The 16,570-nt window shown below is 32.5% G+C and overlaps 2 protein-coding genes across 3 annotated transcripts; one reads left to right on the forward strand and one right to left on the reverse strand.

The window, feature by feature from the left end:
• Positions 1 to 2,120: 2,120 nt before the first annotated feature.
• LOC125066641 (cleft lip and palate transmembrane protein 1-like protein) lies at positions 2,121 to 7,953 on the reverse strand. 2 transcript variants are annotated; one of them, XR_007119692.1, is made up of 9 exons: positions 7,593 to 7,953; positions 7,333 to 7,522; positions 7,004 to 7,143; positions 6,651 to 6,933; positions 5,988 to 6,176; positions 5,305 to 5,504; positions 4,698 to 4,949; positions 3,800 to 3,977; positions 2,121 to 3,664 (listed from the first exon to the last, which is right to left on the reverse strand). XR_007119692.1 is itself a non-coding variant. In XM_047674842.1 (8 exons), the coding sequence occupies exons 1-8, from the start codon at positions 7,859 to 7,861 to the stop codon at positions 3,884 to 3,886; spliced, it is 1,617 nt and encodes a 538-aa protein (XP_047530798.1). In that variant the 5' UTR covers positions 7,862 to 7,953; the 3' UTR covers positions 2,122 to 3,883. The 2 variants fall into 2 exon arrangements, 1 of the variants encoding a protein (XP_047530798.1); XM_047674842.1 differs by having other exon boundaries at positions 2,122 to 3,977.
• Positions 7,954 to 8,200: 247 nt separating this feature from the next.
• LOC125070917 (putative uncharacterized protein DDB_G0282133) lies at positions 8,201 to 16,197 on the forward strand. The gene is made up of 2 exons (XM_047680973.1): positions 8,201 to 8,301; positions 8,429 to 16,197. Exon 2 carries the CDS (start codon positions 8,540 to 8,542, stop codon positions 14,972 to 14,974), a length of 6,435 nt encoding a protein of 2,144 aa, XP_047536929.1. The 5' UTR covers positions 8,201 to 8,301; positions 8,429 to 8,539; the 3' UTR covers positions 14,975 to 16,197.
• The last annotated feature ends 373 nt before the right edge of the window (positions 16,198 to 16,570 follow it).

Genomic DNA, 16,570 nt, shown 5'->3' on the forward strand with positions numbered 1-16,570 from the left:
TTAGAAAATCAGTATTTAGTAACTAAACCACAAAAACTCAACAGAGATTACACAGAGTGATCAATGGACTTTACGGAGTGCTATCTCGGTGATAGAAAATGAAGGCTATTCAAAGCATACCATAAGAGCTATACCTAACTGTTTATTATTATCACAGTCATATTTTGTATATTCTTTATTCTCATAATAATTGTATATATATATTGGAAACTGTTATACCAAATCCTACTCACACACAGCTCTCTGGCGTATCTACTGTTAATATACATAGATACAATTCAACAGACTTAAATTTAATAAATCTAATCAAATATATAATAATGTTCCCATAGACACATGATCTAATTAATCTATCTGTATATTTTAACACTTTTTTTTTTAATTATCATCTCAGTAACCAACCTTGGGAATTGAGATGTTATGTCCCTCGTGCTTGTAGTTATACTGGCTAACTCAAACTTCAAACTGGAACATTGGAATTAATATTTTCCTTATTGTAATAATTTAATGATATAGCTATCTAGTTGTATCATTAAAACGTAATTATAAGGTTGTATATCTATATAGCCTTATAATTTCTTTTTAACATACTTTATAGCTTAATCATCTATGCTGTCTAGTATCATCACCATGTCAGTTCGAGTACAGGATCAGACCACGGAGGCAATTCCATTACTGCGGGGCGTAAGACAAGGAGATGTAATATCTCCGAAGCTCTTCACCAATGCGATGAAAGGTGCCTTCAAACTCCTGGAATGGGAAGAGCTTGGAATCAATATCAGTGACGAATATATCACTCACCTTCGGTTTGCTGACGATATCGTAATCATGGCAGAATCGTTGGAAGACCTCAGCAAAATGGTCCAAAACCTCAATCACGTTTCCCAACAGGTGGGCCTCAAAGCCCCGCGAGATGGACGGACGATTTGGTTAAGTCCGGGGGTATCGCTGAATGCAGGCCGCTACTCACCGGTCAAGGTGGAAGTCATTGGGAGAGGCCTATGTTCAGCAGTGAACGTATTACGGCTGATATGATGATGATGATGAACTGCTACAAATATCGATTACAAAAATCCTTATTAAAGATCATTGTGTCTTGTATTGGGTCCTTTTGATTAGGGTCTCTTTGGCTAGTGGTTGGGGTCTCTTTAGCTGGTATAACTCCTTTTAGAAAAATAAATTAAAAAAATTGAATTCTAATTTGAATTACGCATTCCATCGTTCCATCGACTGTTATATATGTTATATTTTCTGTTTCTCATCACTAGCCCGTCTGTCAAAAATATCAAGCTAACTTGAACAGGGTATAGTGCACATTCGCACAATCGATCTGTATTTACAGGAACGTTACTAACGGATCCGCTCTAATGAAAAAATAACAATATACGTACGTATTATGTGATTTATCTAAAACTAAAACATGAAACATTTAGTTCTTGAACTAATAAGATTTCACAAGTTTCCATTTTTGGATCTGTACTTAGAGTGGGTGTTCCACTAGAATAAATTTTAGGTCAAAACGTGGGTATACAATTACGTTACAATATCTTTATGTATTATTGTAACCATTAAATGACTTGTCTTATTTAAAGGTTTATTAACAACATATGTAATTATTAAAATAGATTTATTCCGCATTGATCCTGCTCAACATATACATTCATAGACTTATGGCGTCAAATATTATAGATACTAACCAATCAAAGACAATGAGATTTAGACAATTTTACTACTTTTAATTAATTTGATATATTCATAATAACAACAGTATAATGTGCATTGACAATGTTATGGTCTTTTTGAAAGAAATGCCTCAATACATCTTTCTTGGGCCACGATATTCTCTCTATTACCTTTAATTTAGCCTATTAATAAATTTTAATCTGTCAAAAAACATTTTGCATCAAGCTTGAAGTTAGTATTCGGACATTTGCATGGCGAATTAAAAATATGTTATGTTAAATTGTGTGAATGGATATGTAGTTCTTTATCGGCGACCGTAGAGATCTAGAGCATAATACCTGTATAGTTTTCAGAAACCTCATTGAAACGAATAACAAACAAAATAAAAACGATCAAAAATTAAAGTTTCTTTATTATAATTTGAGCATTTAGATATGAAACAAAAATACATTCAACTGATGGTAAAGAAAAACAACTACTATTATATTAATCAAATACACACGTATCATTAACATATGGAGAGACAGTTTTTCATTAAATTACAAAAGAACAACATTATATTTAGATCTAGTAAAAACATATTAACAAAACAACAACAACCACAATTGACTACTTGGAATGAATATTTTAAATTGCATCACTTAAATGCTACAACTTCTAAACACCAGTAGTGCTGTCTAATTTCAAATAATAATTTAAAATAAATAAAAAAACGGACAAAATTCTATTAAAAAACGAATCAAAAAATACTAATGTGTATCAGCCACGTTTGGAATTTATAATAAAAACAATTATAATACCAAAAAAATTACAACAAAGCTGCTTATAGTACACCGCTGCAAATTAATAGTTGTAGCATTTTTCTCTAAGAGAGCAGGCCGTTTTTTTTGCAAAAAAAATCATTTCTAGTTCAAGCAGTTCTAAGTCTTTATATTTCCTCTGTTTTGAATATTTTTAAGATAAATTTGAAATAAATATATTCCACATAAAGTTTATACTGGGACATAGTACAACACAGACACAACAAAAAAATAATTACAAAAAATCATATTTAAACATTTCATTTATGATTAAAATTATTCTATTCAAATAAATTAAGTATGTATATTTTTGAAATAAACACAACAATTATACTAATGTAAAGCCTCGAGAGCCAATAAAAAGGAACATTTAAAGTCATACATCATTGTATTCGGTGAATGTTGCCATATTTATTTGTCAGTTTAGATAAAACGTTCGTCAGTCAATTTAAAAATAAATTCGTTTTTCGAACAAATAATTGTTCTCGAAATACAATATATCTAATTATGTAAGTATGGAATAATAATAAAATATGAAGATTAAGTGAATATTATCCGAGTACTTTACTTATCATTTATATCGCCACGTGGGTTCCGTATACATTAAAACTGTTTTTTGTTTTTCACGACATTGGCTGTCATAATTACCGTTGATATTTTCAAATATCGATACAATTGTCATGAAAAAAAATAATAACAATTTTAAATGTACCTTAACACGTAAAACTTGGTTTAATTTATTGTAGAAGAAATAAAAAAAAAATATTGCAAAAATACCAATCAGAAATAAAACATGCTGCCTCTTGTTGTAAAGATATTTTCATATGATTACAACTCTATATCGATATTTGTTATATTCGGGTTCGGCGCAGGTGATTATTAAACAAGAAAATGTATAGAGCAATTTTAAGGGCAAGCCTCCTTGGAAATTGTTTTGTTGGGTAGATTAATTCCCCGCCGCCATATCGGAGGTGTTAACTATTCTTTTGGAAACCACCAACTTTTCTTGCTTACAAAAACAATGTAATTATTATACAATAAATTTAAATTTTCATTATTTGTTTAATCTCTAGAGAAATGAAAAAAAATTTCTTTTTTATTTCAACGATGATATCATCAATGGGTAAGTTTTTGCCCCCGGACATATAAATGATATGCAACAGTGCTCTCTCTTAGTGTGCGTCCTGAGCGTTGTCGCACCGCCCGCGTGGTGCAATCAGTGCGGGCGCGGTACGGGCGCGTTGCGGGCGCGTTGCGGGCGCGTTGCGGGCGCGGTGCGTCGAACCTCAGGACGTACACTTAATCGTTAAATGCGCATAGCATAGCACCATAGCCTCGTTGAATTTTCTAAAATAATAATAATTATGTAATATTATGTATACTAATTAGAATATACTTCATCAGTCATCTTTCTGTTTTATGGGCTCCAGCTCCTCGGGGTTCTCGTCCATGCTGGCAGCGGTGTCGGTTCGGGTCTTGTCTACGGGATATAACCTGAGGGACGAAAAGTTAGGTTAGGCGGAATTTGTAGTAATAAAATTAGATATTGTACATTGAATAAATAAGAATATTTTTTTCTATAATAGGTGGTTACTAATGAGTTATTTTTTACCGCCACGCTGCTCAAATATAAGAAGTATTTTTACATAATTGTATTATTCTCTTGAGTCAACATAGAATTTTACCATGATTGTAAACTCTAAACCATATATGATACTATATTCAAAAAGATCCCAAAAAACGTTCAAAATTGTTCCATTTCATTTAAAAAACTACCAAAGAAGAGTAATTATAACATTAAACGACTTCGCGGATGATTACGTCTTGGTAATGAACAATTGCCTCCAGGGCTTTACAAAAATAATTCGCCGGTTCTTCTCAGGTCTGAGGTGTGTTTTTCCGTAGGTGGTAGAATTTTGATGATCAATAAGAAAGTGTAATACTCCTCTGTTGAGTAAAGATACTTGAATATTGTAGCCACAGTTAGCCTCATACAATGTATTATCATTCGCGCCTACCCATTTTTTCATTTCGGGTTGGCAATATACCGTCAGTCTAATGCCATTTGTGTACCAACCATACATCATATATTCTAAAGCCAAGTAGCAATACTTAATTAGTGTTAGAAGAGTGAGTGATGCCGATTAAACTAGATAAAAATAAAAATGGGAATTTCAGGTAAATTTAGAAGAATAAATTTGAAAGGTGCTTCACCATCTTTGGTACAAGTAGACGAGGAAGACGAGGTCGTCGCGGAAGCAGGCCACGCGGTGCGCGGTGGGCATGGTGATGATGAAGGCGAACACGTCGTCGATGAACGTGTTGAAGGCCTTGTACATGAAGGCGCGCCACGGCAGCGCCGCCACCGAGCGCAGCCGGTAGTTCACGAACAGCTGCGGCAGCATCAGCAGGAACCCGAACGCGTACACGCCGTTCACCACGCTCGTCAGTGCCCACGAGTACCAGCTGCGGGCATGTGGCACATTATATGGCTGATACGTCGCATAGATCAGTTGACGTCTATGGTTACTCGTCTGCTCCTTGGGGTATAGCGATATCGTACAAAAACAAGAAATAAGATAAGACTCCGTGTCTTAGGAGGTTTTTGAAATCTGATTGTTGAGTTGAGTGTTGCGAAATAATTTGCGACATTAGTTTTGACTTAATAATTCATACTCGTTTAAAATAGAAAATAATATGTTCCGAGAGCAAGCCCCCATACCCCCCACTTTATGTGGCGGAAACGCGTAACGCGTTTTTCCAGCGAGATAAAAAAAAGCAGGAGGTAGTCGGCTCCGCGAACGCTGTACGACGAACGTACCCGCGGTGCGGCTCGTAGAGCAGCGAGTATAGCGCGCCGGCGCCGCACAGCGGGTAGAGCAGCAGCGAGAGGTAGCGCATGGCCTCGCGGTCGGCGCGCGCCGTGCTGCGCTCGGCCGCGTCCGCGCGCGCGCGCCACACGCGCAGCCGCCAGCCCTCGCGCGCCACGCGCACGTGCAGCACCACACTCACCTTCCACGCCTGCCGAGCGATACGATTCACACTTTAGCATCTCCTCAGATCGCTTAAATACTTGCTGCTACAAAATCTAATCACACCACAGTTTTTCATAAAATAATACAAGCATACAATTTTACTACTCGATTACGACGTAACGGTTCGCCTCTTTGCTGCCAGTAGGTAAATTATTTGATACGATATCAAAGATAAATTTTAGTATAATTAGAAGTCATACATTAACATATATACAACGTAAATAACAGTTGATTGCAGGTCTTATTCGCCAATATTTTCTTAACATCTCAGTAACAGTGAAATATCCCCACGACATAAAAAAAGTGAATGTGGATTCGTGTATCTGTTCCCTCAGCGTAAGTATGTTTTAATAATAATTTAACAAAATTTAAAGTTTTAGGTCGTTAGAAAAATGAGAATATTAGTTATTCCATTGAGACAAGTACGACTAGTTATTTTATAACAAAATTAAATGTAAATATAAATTACCTCTATTACTGCACTGATACCGGCGGGAACGAGAACTAATAATGAAGTTTGTTCATCTAGCAGATAAAAGAAAATGACTAATTGTGAGAAAGCACGCCAAATAACGGTCCGAGCAGAGAGACCAGCCAGCGACCGCTTTCGCTTCCAAAAGGACACATCATTCTTGAATGCCAGAAAGTCAAATAATAACTGCAAACAAGAAAATTTAGATCAGATTTGTGAACTTGAACATGAACCAAGATGGTCCAATGATTAGAACAAGTGCAACTTAACAAATGACTGCACATTCAAGACCAGGCAAGCAACAACAAAATTCTATGTACTTAATTGGTGTTTTTAATTCCTCTCGTGCTTGGTGGTGAAGAGGAAAATCATGGGGAAGCCTGCATGTGTCTATTTTCAATTAAATTTGGTACATATTTATCCATAAGTGGTCATTGGATAAGCATGGTGAAATTAGCTCCAAACTGTCTTCTCTAAGGGAGAGGAGGCCTTAGCCCAATGGTAGGTCATCAACAGGCTGCGGCTTTACTTTACTTCATTTATTCTTAAATAGAATAAGTAATGGGCAATGGGCAGCAATATATTTGTAAATAGTATTATTTTTTAGATTTAATACCATTTATTAACAACAGTGACAATTAATATTTAATGATAACTTACATGACAGCTAGCAATTAAAACTGTTGCAGATAGTAAATAAAGATTGGTGTCAGCAAATATTCCTTTAACATCATCAACATCTTTATTGCTGAAACCCAAGCCATGTAGTTGTTCCAATGCAAGTCGCACATGCAATGCCAGGCGCAGAGAACCATATGTAGCCGGAGCTACAGTGACAGTTACATTAACTTCCGGTGTGCTGCTGTTCAGCAGTTGCAAATGGGAAATTCGGGATTTTAAAACATTATGCTGTATTATAGGAAGGAATTTTTCACCTCGTACTCTGCAAATAAAATTAAAAAAAAATTAAAAATTATACCTTATAAAGACAAAGATTAAAAAAAAATAATTACCTCATATAAGGATATAATTCAGCAGGTATTTTATGAACAGGTAAATTTAAGTTGTCAGTTAAAATTGCTAATGGTGCAACTGTAGCTATGTGTGAGTATGGTTTAAGCTTTTTTTCTGTGTTTTGTTTTTTTCCTTCATCCTGAAAAATAAAATATTGGTCACATTATTACTTATATAGAATTTACTTTATTAGTAAAAATACAATATTAACATTTGTTGATATTTATTTCATAACTCACTACACTAAATAAGTTTTAGTCAGTGCATAAAATTCTGTTTATCTTATGAAATTTACTGCAATATAACTAAACAATAATTACAAACTTACATTGGACTGTAGAAGATTAAATGTAGCGGCTTGTGGTTCAATGTGTGTTACTAGAGGTAATGTGTGAACGGACTCTGTACGAAATATGTCAATAAAATCGTCGTAAAGCCGTTTTTCATCTAATAAAACTGCATGCATATAAAATGTTCCATTGTTACGGGTCTTACGAGGTATTTTCAGTGTCACCACCCTAAAATTTCACTTTAGATTAGAATAATATAAATTCTAAGCCTAATAAATAGCACAGAAACGTCACTTACACGGTTGCTTCATTCCGATAATCAAACTTTAAGGAAGTATGTACTTTATTTACAGATGCCTCATAGATTCCATTTCTATAAGGATACTCCTTAACGGAAGTGTATAATACTAGATGCTGTACGGGATTTGATGCTAAATAATTTGAAAAACATCTTTCGCCACGACTACATTCCGGTGGAATAAAAATTTCGGCTAATGTCCAAATAGTATTAATTACATATCCCGCAAAAATAAGTGACAAAATCAAAGTAATTGAAATGTACTTCATGCTTTTCTCGTTTTGTTTTGTTTTATAGTTAACTAAAACTATAAATTTTACGCAGGCTTATCACGATACCCAGACATTATTCATTGCTAGGATAAAAACTATTTAAGAACATGACATTGACATTTGTCAATTTTGACACAATATGACATGGCGATTTGCTTAATTTTTTAAAGCAAAAACACAAATTAACGCGTATTTGTAATTTAATTTCAGTATTAAATACATTCTAAATTAAAAACGTAAATTCATAGATAAAGTTTAATAAAATATATATTAATATTAAATTCAAAAGTTTTTTTTAAGTGCTGCAATATATTTTTGTTTTTTTTTTTACATCATGTAACACTAAGCGTAATAAAGTCGACGGCGTAGGAACGTAATAAATCGGTGTCTCCAAGGAAATAATATTGATGTTTTATGTTTTTTATTAAATTTTGAGGGTAAGTTTCTTACAGTCTGCTCGATGTTACTTAATTGACCTCTTTGATTTTCCAAATAACATATGGTGTATGTGGCAAAGTGTTTTGACAGTTGTCAGAGGTGTTTGATATTTTGTTTATATTTCAGAATGAGGGATGTATTGCTCAATTTTTGAAGATTGATTTATTACGGAGGACGTCCGAAGACATAAAAAAATGTTAAGAAATCAGTGTATAACATATCCTAAACAAGGTAGCCATGGATCCTAAAGAATTAAGGGCCAACGCACCACTCAGTATAAGCTTAAGTGATGACAGTACTAAATATGTCCACAGCAGCCCAACGCTGCCAGGTAACAAAAGCAAATCATATCATGAAATTGGATCAAACTCAATGGGCAAGGTGGATGCGGCGGCCGCGCGGCCGTGCGCTATTATTGGACCTGATCGGGTGCTCACTCAAACCTCTAGTGATGTTTATTTAAAAAAAGCGCCAGTTGAACCTTGGCCTTGTTCAGATAATACATACCGTCAACCACCTGATTACCCAAATAAGTTATCCGAATATCCCCCTATCAGGAACATATCACCAAGACAAACATTCCAAGAAAATATGCAGCGTGTAATGGTTCCACCTTCATATAATTCCATAAAAAATAGTGATGAAAGTAGTTTAAAAAATTCAAAGTTAAATATGCCACAAGAGGCTAAATACTGTGATGTGCCTTATAATATGAATTCTGTGACCAATGAACTAAAAAGTGTTAGAAATGCTGACATGCCTATGTCTAGTGTTAATCCTGCTTATAGTAGAGCAGTACCGCATTATGGGTGGCCTGCTGGTGTTAGTATTCGGCCTCCGAGACCTTATGGTGCTCCTGAAATTTACCAGTTTCAAGAATATCCCGGTGGTGTTGGTCCAAGACCTGTGACAATACCACATCCTCACAGGGTACATCGTGAAGAAGCTGCTCAAGTTTATTCGGAACGTTTTTATCAAGAAGCTAATATACGGTTTAAGCCATACCCTGTTTTGAAAGAAAAGCATCAACAATCAAGGTATGACTATATAAATAATTATCAAAATAATTTTCATCCACCTGTGTCATTCACACCTCACAAATATGATTTACAAAAATCAATACACCCGCATCCATATCCGGTCTATTCCCAAGTACCGTTAAAATACCTGGATAGAAGAGTCCATGAATCTTTTGTAGATGGTTACCAAAGATCTAATCAACAACCAAATTTTAATCCTCAATTTCATAACCAAGTTATTCACCCTTCGTACGGTCCAACATCAGGGAATTGCATACAAAATAAGTCTTTTACAGATTTACCAGCTAAAGCAATGGCTGCAAATAAGTTGCCATATGAAACTAATAACAAAATTTATGTTGAGTTAGATACTTCTCGTAACAAAGGTTACCCCATGCCTGAGAATGTTTATTATAATGAAATTAATCATACACAGCATATGAGGAGTGAAATTTTATTACAAAATCACCCCACATTGAATATGCATTCTATGCCACAACATCAAATCTATAGAAGAGAGAATATACCTTTAAAACATTATGAGTATAATGTTCATCATAGGAATATAGATCAGTCTGTAAATTTAAATTATTCATTACCAAGAATACCTTTACAATTTTCACCAAACACTGTTGCTATTTCTCCTTCTGACTCAAACACTAGTAATGATACTGCACATACTGTAGGAACGGGTCAAGAGGACTGTGGGTATGTAAGCCAATCATCGACTAACAGTGCGAGAAGTTTGGATGCTAACAATATGTCAGCTCATAAAGAAAGATACAGAAGACATGACTATAACAACCAAACAATTCATCGAAATGTCTTACATATTAATAATTCTGAAAAAAACCCTAAAAATAAAATAAATTCTTCAAGCAAAAAGAATATTGATGTTAGACAATTTTTACAAATGTGGAATGAAGGAGAAGATGAGGCCAGTGAATCCAATAAAGAGATTGTGACACAAATTCATCAAAATAATTTTTCTATACCATCTAAAACGACTAATAATCAGGAACAACTCTATGTTCTTGGATTAGTAAATGTACCTAGTGAGGAACTTAGTAAATACGAACATATACAGAAAATTTCTAAACTTCCTGAAAATATAAAAGGTTATAACAACATAGAATTGTTAAATCAATATGAAGAACTTTTGGAATCACCAATTAACAATAACTTTAAAAATATTCAAAAAGTACATAAAGATCACTCATTGTCTAAAAGACCAAATGATAAAGAAATTGTAACTTTGCCACGGCCAGTTTCTCCTTTAGATGTAGAAGCAAAAATTAGCCAATCTGTTATTCATAAAGAAGTAGGTTGTAACTTTGAAATAAAACCTTGTAGTCCCCAAATGTTAAATGTAGAAGTTGCAACACCAATACAGAGTATATTAGGGGAAAGAATTATTGAAAAAGTTGCTAACCCAATCACTAATAGATCCAAGTCACCAAGGTTATCAATGAATGATGACAATAGAAATCATAGTAATATTAAAATTGCAAGTTGTGATATGATTAGTAAACAATATACTGTTAATAACTATGCTAATGGGATAAAAAACAACCATTATAATGTTCAAGACTTTGACAGCAATTCCGGTATATGCTTAGCCTCTCTCCCAAGATTAGATAATGACATCGAGCTTAATTTTCCTGAAATTAATCAACAATTTATAAAAGCAAATAAAATTGAATCTGAATCACATCTGTTTCAAAAGGATTTAGTGCAATTGAATTTAGACCAAGTCAGCCATGAAAAGAACAATTTCCAACAAAACAGTACTAACTTACCGTCACAATTTTGTTTGGGTTCTGCGCCTGAAAAAGAATTTTCCAAGTTAAGTAAATATAGGAAGAACAAAAAATGCGATTTAATTTCTAAAGAAGATATTCTAGAAAAAAGCAATGTAGGTACAGCACAGCAGCGAATAAACAGTGTAATTATAAAAAATCCAGATACTAAATTACCTGAAGATACTAATAACTCTTGCTCAACTACCAACAACACTTTGAGTGAGAATATAAATAACAACTATAATACGGATCAAAATTCTGAAAACCTTCTTTCTTCTTTACTGCCTGATAACAGTGAAAATAGCAAAATGTTGTCTTTCGACACAGCTATTGATTTTAGCTTAAATAAAACTGAAGAAACGAAATCGTACGATTGCCTTAGTAAATGTAATGATGAACCAGATTACTTTAGTGATAATGAGAATATAAATTTTACATCAGTAATTGATAAAGAAATTATATCAAAAGATCAACCTATAGAATTACAAATAAAAGAGATAAAAGAAATTGAAACCATTGAAGATGTTACTATTAACAATAATGCATTGATATCTTATGAAATGGCGATAGATAACCCAAACAAAGAAAATAGTATCCCTGTTATAAAAAACATTTCAAATATAACTGAAATTGAAGAGTATGCTAATCTACAACAAAATAGTACAGGTGATATAATCCAGGGAAACGACTGCTTAGGTGTATCCTTCACTGTATCGGAAACAGTTGATGAAGAAAATATAAAAAATAATCAAATATTTACAACAATTCCGGATGTAATCAGTGATAAAGTAGAAAATTACCTTGAGAAAAACTTAGAGACTATCGAATATGAGTCTACACTAGACTCCGATGAAAAAGAAGTTGAAAGTAATAGTGATACAATCACCGCAAACGAAAATAAATGTGATGATGATGATAAAATGCATGTCATGATAGAAACTGAAGCTGAAACTACCGAGGATAAAAATATTAACATTATCACTGCAAGAGAAAACAGTACGATAGAGACTGTACTTAGTAAAGTCATTAAAAACAAAATTAATGAAGGATCTATTTTGCAAAATGCAACGTCAGTAGAAAGTAATAAAGAAGATTTAACTGGAGTTTTTGATGAAATAAAAGAAATTGTAAATAGTACGAAAAATAAAAATGGCGAAGAAGAAAAAATCTTAATGCCAGATATAATTGAAACAAAAGATATAAATGAGGAACTTGAGCAGCTTCAGTATGTGAAATCTTATCCTATAAATGACCATTTAGAAGTAAATTATAAAACCTACGATTATAATGCCATACCAAAATTGAAAGATTCTTTATTGAAAGACAGTAGTCAAGACACAAACATGATTGAAACGAAGGTGAATGACTACATGACCATATTAGATTCATCCGAATCTAGTAGTAACTGTGAAAAACGAATAACCCATTCGCCACTCAATAATGTTGACTTAAAAAGTTCAGAAAAGAAGGAAGAGGAACTTTCAAATCGGAATCAAGACAAAAATTGCAATAACGAAAAATTAGTTCCGTGTACAAATATCAATAATGAAAAACTAAAAGACAATCAAGAAATTAGCCCTAGTAAAGAAAAAGAAAATATTAAAAATGATGTTGAAGAGTTCAGCAGTAAGCTGAAAATGACTAAAGCTATTAAAAGTCCATATAGAAAAAGAAAATACAGTTATTTTGCCAAAGAACTTTATTCATCTAGAATTCAAAAACTTCTTACATTCCATGAAGGGATTTGCAAAGTAATATCAAATAATGTTTTTGAAACAACAGAAAAACTAACCAAAGCAAATACTTCAGACGTAATATTAAACGAAGATGTGAAAAAAGAAAGCAAAGACGTAGAAATAAAGAGTGCTGTGCAAAATGATGTATATGATATCATAGATGTCCCTGAAAGTTGTGCAAACGAAGATCAAATAATTAATTGTGGTTCTTTTAAAGCCCAAAGAGACGGCAAAGATTTAAAAAAAAGTACTGGTGATGAAACATTTCTTAATGAGGAAAACTGTACAAAAACGACAAATTGCGCCCCTCTTATGCGACTAAATGTTTTAAAAAGATCTTTATCAGAATCAGCATTAGGAGATTACGAAGAAAATGAAAACCTTTCACTCTTTGCTCCTACCAAACGTAAAAAAAGAAATCATAACATTGTAAACCCTGTGATTTCAGAAGAATTGTGTAGTATAATACAAACTAACCGAAGAAATTCTATATCGACATTCTACAATGACGACAACGTATTTATACTTATAGACAATGATATAATTATAACCGAAGAACAAGATGATACAGACAAAATGTACTACACTGAAATACCCGATGATATATCAAATAATATTACGCAAAATGATTTTTCAAATAATGAAAATACTACTTTAAACACAGAAATGGTTTCAGTTGAGCCAGATCTGCTCTGTGAGTATTCGAATAATATAAATTTCATTGAAGAAAAAACCGTCGAAGAATCATGGGTAGAAGACGTTGCTTGTATAGAAACAGTAGTAAGCGACGACGTAACTGATGATATTGACTATGAAAATATGTCACCTAAAAAGAATAATATAGACGATGAAACAGTAAGCGATGACTCTGCTATATTTTGTGATAGTAAACATATAGACAAAATAAAAAACATATATGGTAACAGTATGTGTAGTAGCGATACACAAATACTGCAAACCTTATATATGACTCCGCAAATGAATGTTAATAAAACTCTTGTAGATATAGAATCTCATAGTTCAGATAAATATCAAGACTATAAGACATTAGATCTTTCACTGGAAAATGATCATCTTGATAAAACTGAAAAAGGGATTCTTACATACGACACGTGTGAAGTTACAAATGAAAAAGAAAACATAAGCGAAGAAGATATAACTATCACAAAAATAAAACAAAATAAACAGATAAACGACTTTTACGTTACAAGTGAATATAATGAAGAAAAAGAAAAATGCATAGTGCATTCATGCGAATCAAATAATGATTATTTGATGAGTTCAACAAACGCTTTATCTAGTTATTCAAATTCAAGTTCACCTGAAGTGTCTTCAACAACATCGGAGGAGAAAAATTCAAGCATTTTATTAAAAATAACAAATCATAATGGGTCTAGAGTGTCGAAAATTAATGAAATTGGATCCTTGGATCGATTAAGTTATAAACTCACCGAAAAAAAGGAATACCAGAACTATAACACAAATTTTAGTACGTCAGGGACATTGATTACAAAAGCTGCTCAAAAATACATACCACCTTTGAAAGAAAGCATACGTGATCTCAAAATAAAACTTACCTTACCTCAACATCGTCTTCATACCTTGAAACAGTTACAAGTATCCAAAGTGGAACCAAAGATAGATAATATAATAAAATATATTAATAATAATACAAAAAAAGAAATACCAAAAAAAAAGAAACCAAAATTCGAAGATGTTCTTAAAAGTATAGATGAAATTCAATTTAAAAAACATAAAGACAAAATAAAACGAGGAAAAAGTGGAATACCAAAAGTAGTTATAAAAAAAAGTGAAGATGGGGCACATTATGCCAGTAGCAAAAGATTCGATCACAAAGAAACATATAACCCGGACCTAACCGGTAGAAAATGGCAACCTTGGGTTTTCCTTGAAAAGAATAATTTCATTGATAAAATGGCTATTAAGAAAAAAGTAAACGCCGTGTATTGTCACCGAAAAAATAATTACGTATTAGCGGAAAAGTTTAGAAAATACAAATCAGTTTATAATGCCAATTTTGTCATATCCCAACCTAGCTCTGACAATGCAGCCAAGGGAACCTTGAAATATACAATTAGGTTGAAGCACAAATAAATAATATTTATGCACTTCCCTGATTTGGACACATGATTTTAAGCCATCGTGGCTGTTCCTGATAATACATCCCACCACAGTACGGTCTTAAGTCTATTAAATACATTCCTTTATTGCATCAAAGATTTATATTTATAGTTACCCATATAAGTTCGCTACTTAGATTTATTTAAATTATTATTAAACAAAGCCAAAATGTAATACGAAGTGATAAATATGTTACAATATATACGCGAACTGATCAGATCTGTAATTTGTTGATTTGTTAAAATTCTATTGTTTTGTTACTTCTCTCATTCCCTTTTTAAAATAATTAATCGCAAATTTTATTTCTATTTCCTATTATGTTTATTATTGTTATAATGTTTAACGTTAACGCACGGTAGCCATAATGAGTATTAATATTGTTCATTTTTAAATCGTTACGATTTAGAAACTAAGTATTTTTGAAATTGTAAATAGATAAGATAATTGTGTTATTTCATAAGTTCAATAATTTATGTTTCATTGCAAACATAATATATTTTTCTTACAACTGAGTAATGCAGTTTGCATTTTACAGTTGTTGATTGAGGGTATTGTGCGATTATTAAGAAACCTTTTTTTAAAATTTGATATCGTATTGCTCACGTAAATTTTAAGCTCATCAAAATTTAGAAGTTAGATGAAGAAGAAATATTAATTTAATCAAAAGTACAAAAATCGCAGGCAGTAAATATTGCGAACTAAAGTTTTATATTTTCTCACGACAGCTGGACCATATTCGACAAATTAAATAAAAAGAGTCTTAGTCTTTAAAGCCATGTGATGTGTATGTGATTAGTGAATTATTAATCGTCGTGAGTAAAAATTGGTAGTTTGTTCTCAGTGTACATTTCAATACATCTGTAAATATTGTACCTCTTTCCGCAGACACCGCTAATTTAAAAATATTTTGTACGATGTTTGCATGATTTACGAAAAATATCGTTTTAATTAAATAACCAAATACTCAAATATATATAACGTAGCAGAATTTATTGTTTGCTTGAATTGTCATCCGTTTGAAGATATATCTTCAAACAGTTGGTAAATCTGTATAAAGTATTTGTTTACGAGAAGAAAAATAAATAGTAAAATGAAACACGAAGTGCCTGTTAACTAATGTAATTAAAACAATATAAAATAATTCTTAAAAATATATTTATTTAAAACCAAATTAATATTTACATTGTTCGTTATCATGCGAGGTAATAGAATTATTATTTTATCTAAAGACATATTTAAATAAGTATTATTTAAGTTCTACAGTGCCTTCCAAAACATGAATAATATATTCATACGAAATGATAAAAAATACATCCATATTATTTGTGTTTTATCATTATGATATTTAATTAATCTGTGAACCGTTTTATGTTTTATTTTTAATGTGTTTGCTCATAAAACTTCACTCGTTTTGTAAGGTGCTTCGAAATGAAGATGAAACAAAATTTAAAAAGTTCTGTGAGTCATGTGATCTCAAAGAAACTCCATTCAAAGTTTTGGTACATCAGTGCCTCAATCATGTTTCTATAAAATACTATTTTTATATTATATACAGGGTGTTATATAAAT

Source organism: Vanessa atalanta, chromosome 1 (genome assembly GCF_905147765.1).
Source record: "Vanessa atalanta chromosome 1, ilVanAtal1.2, whole genome shotgun sequence".
Lineage (NCBI taxonomy): Eukaryota > Metazoa > Arthropoda > Insecta > Lepidoptera > Nymphalidae > Vanessa > Vanessa atalanta.

Excerpts from the sequence above, each read along its gene's own strand:
- LOC125066641 (XM_047674842.1), bottom strand. The coding sequence starts at position 7,861 with ATGAAGTACATTTCAATTACTTTGATTTTGTCACTTATTTTTGCGGGA. Across the intron at positions 7,523-7,592 it reads TATCGGAATGAAGCAACCGT|GGTGGTGACACTGAAAATAC; the intron begins GTAAGTGACGTT and ends GTGAAATTTTAG. Across the intron at positions 5,505-5,987 it reads GTATCAGTGCAGTAATAGAG|GCGTGGAAGGTGAGTGTGGT; the intron begins GTAATTTATATT and ends ATCGCTCGGCAG.
- LOC125070917 (XM_047680973.1), top strand. The coding sequence starts at position 8,540 with ATGGATCCTAAAGAATTAAGGGCCAACGCACCACTCAGTATAAGCTTA.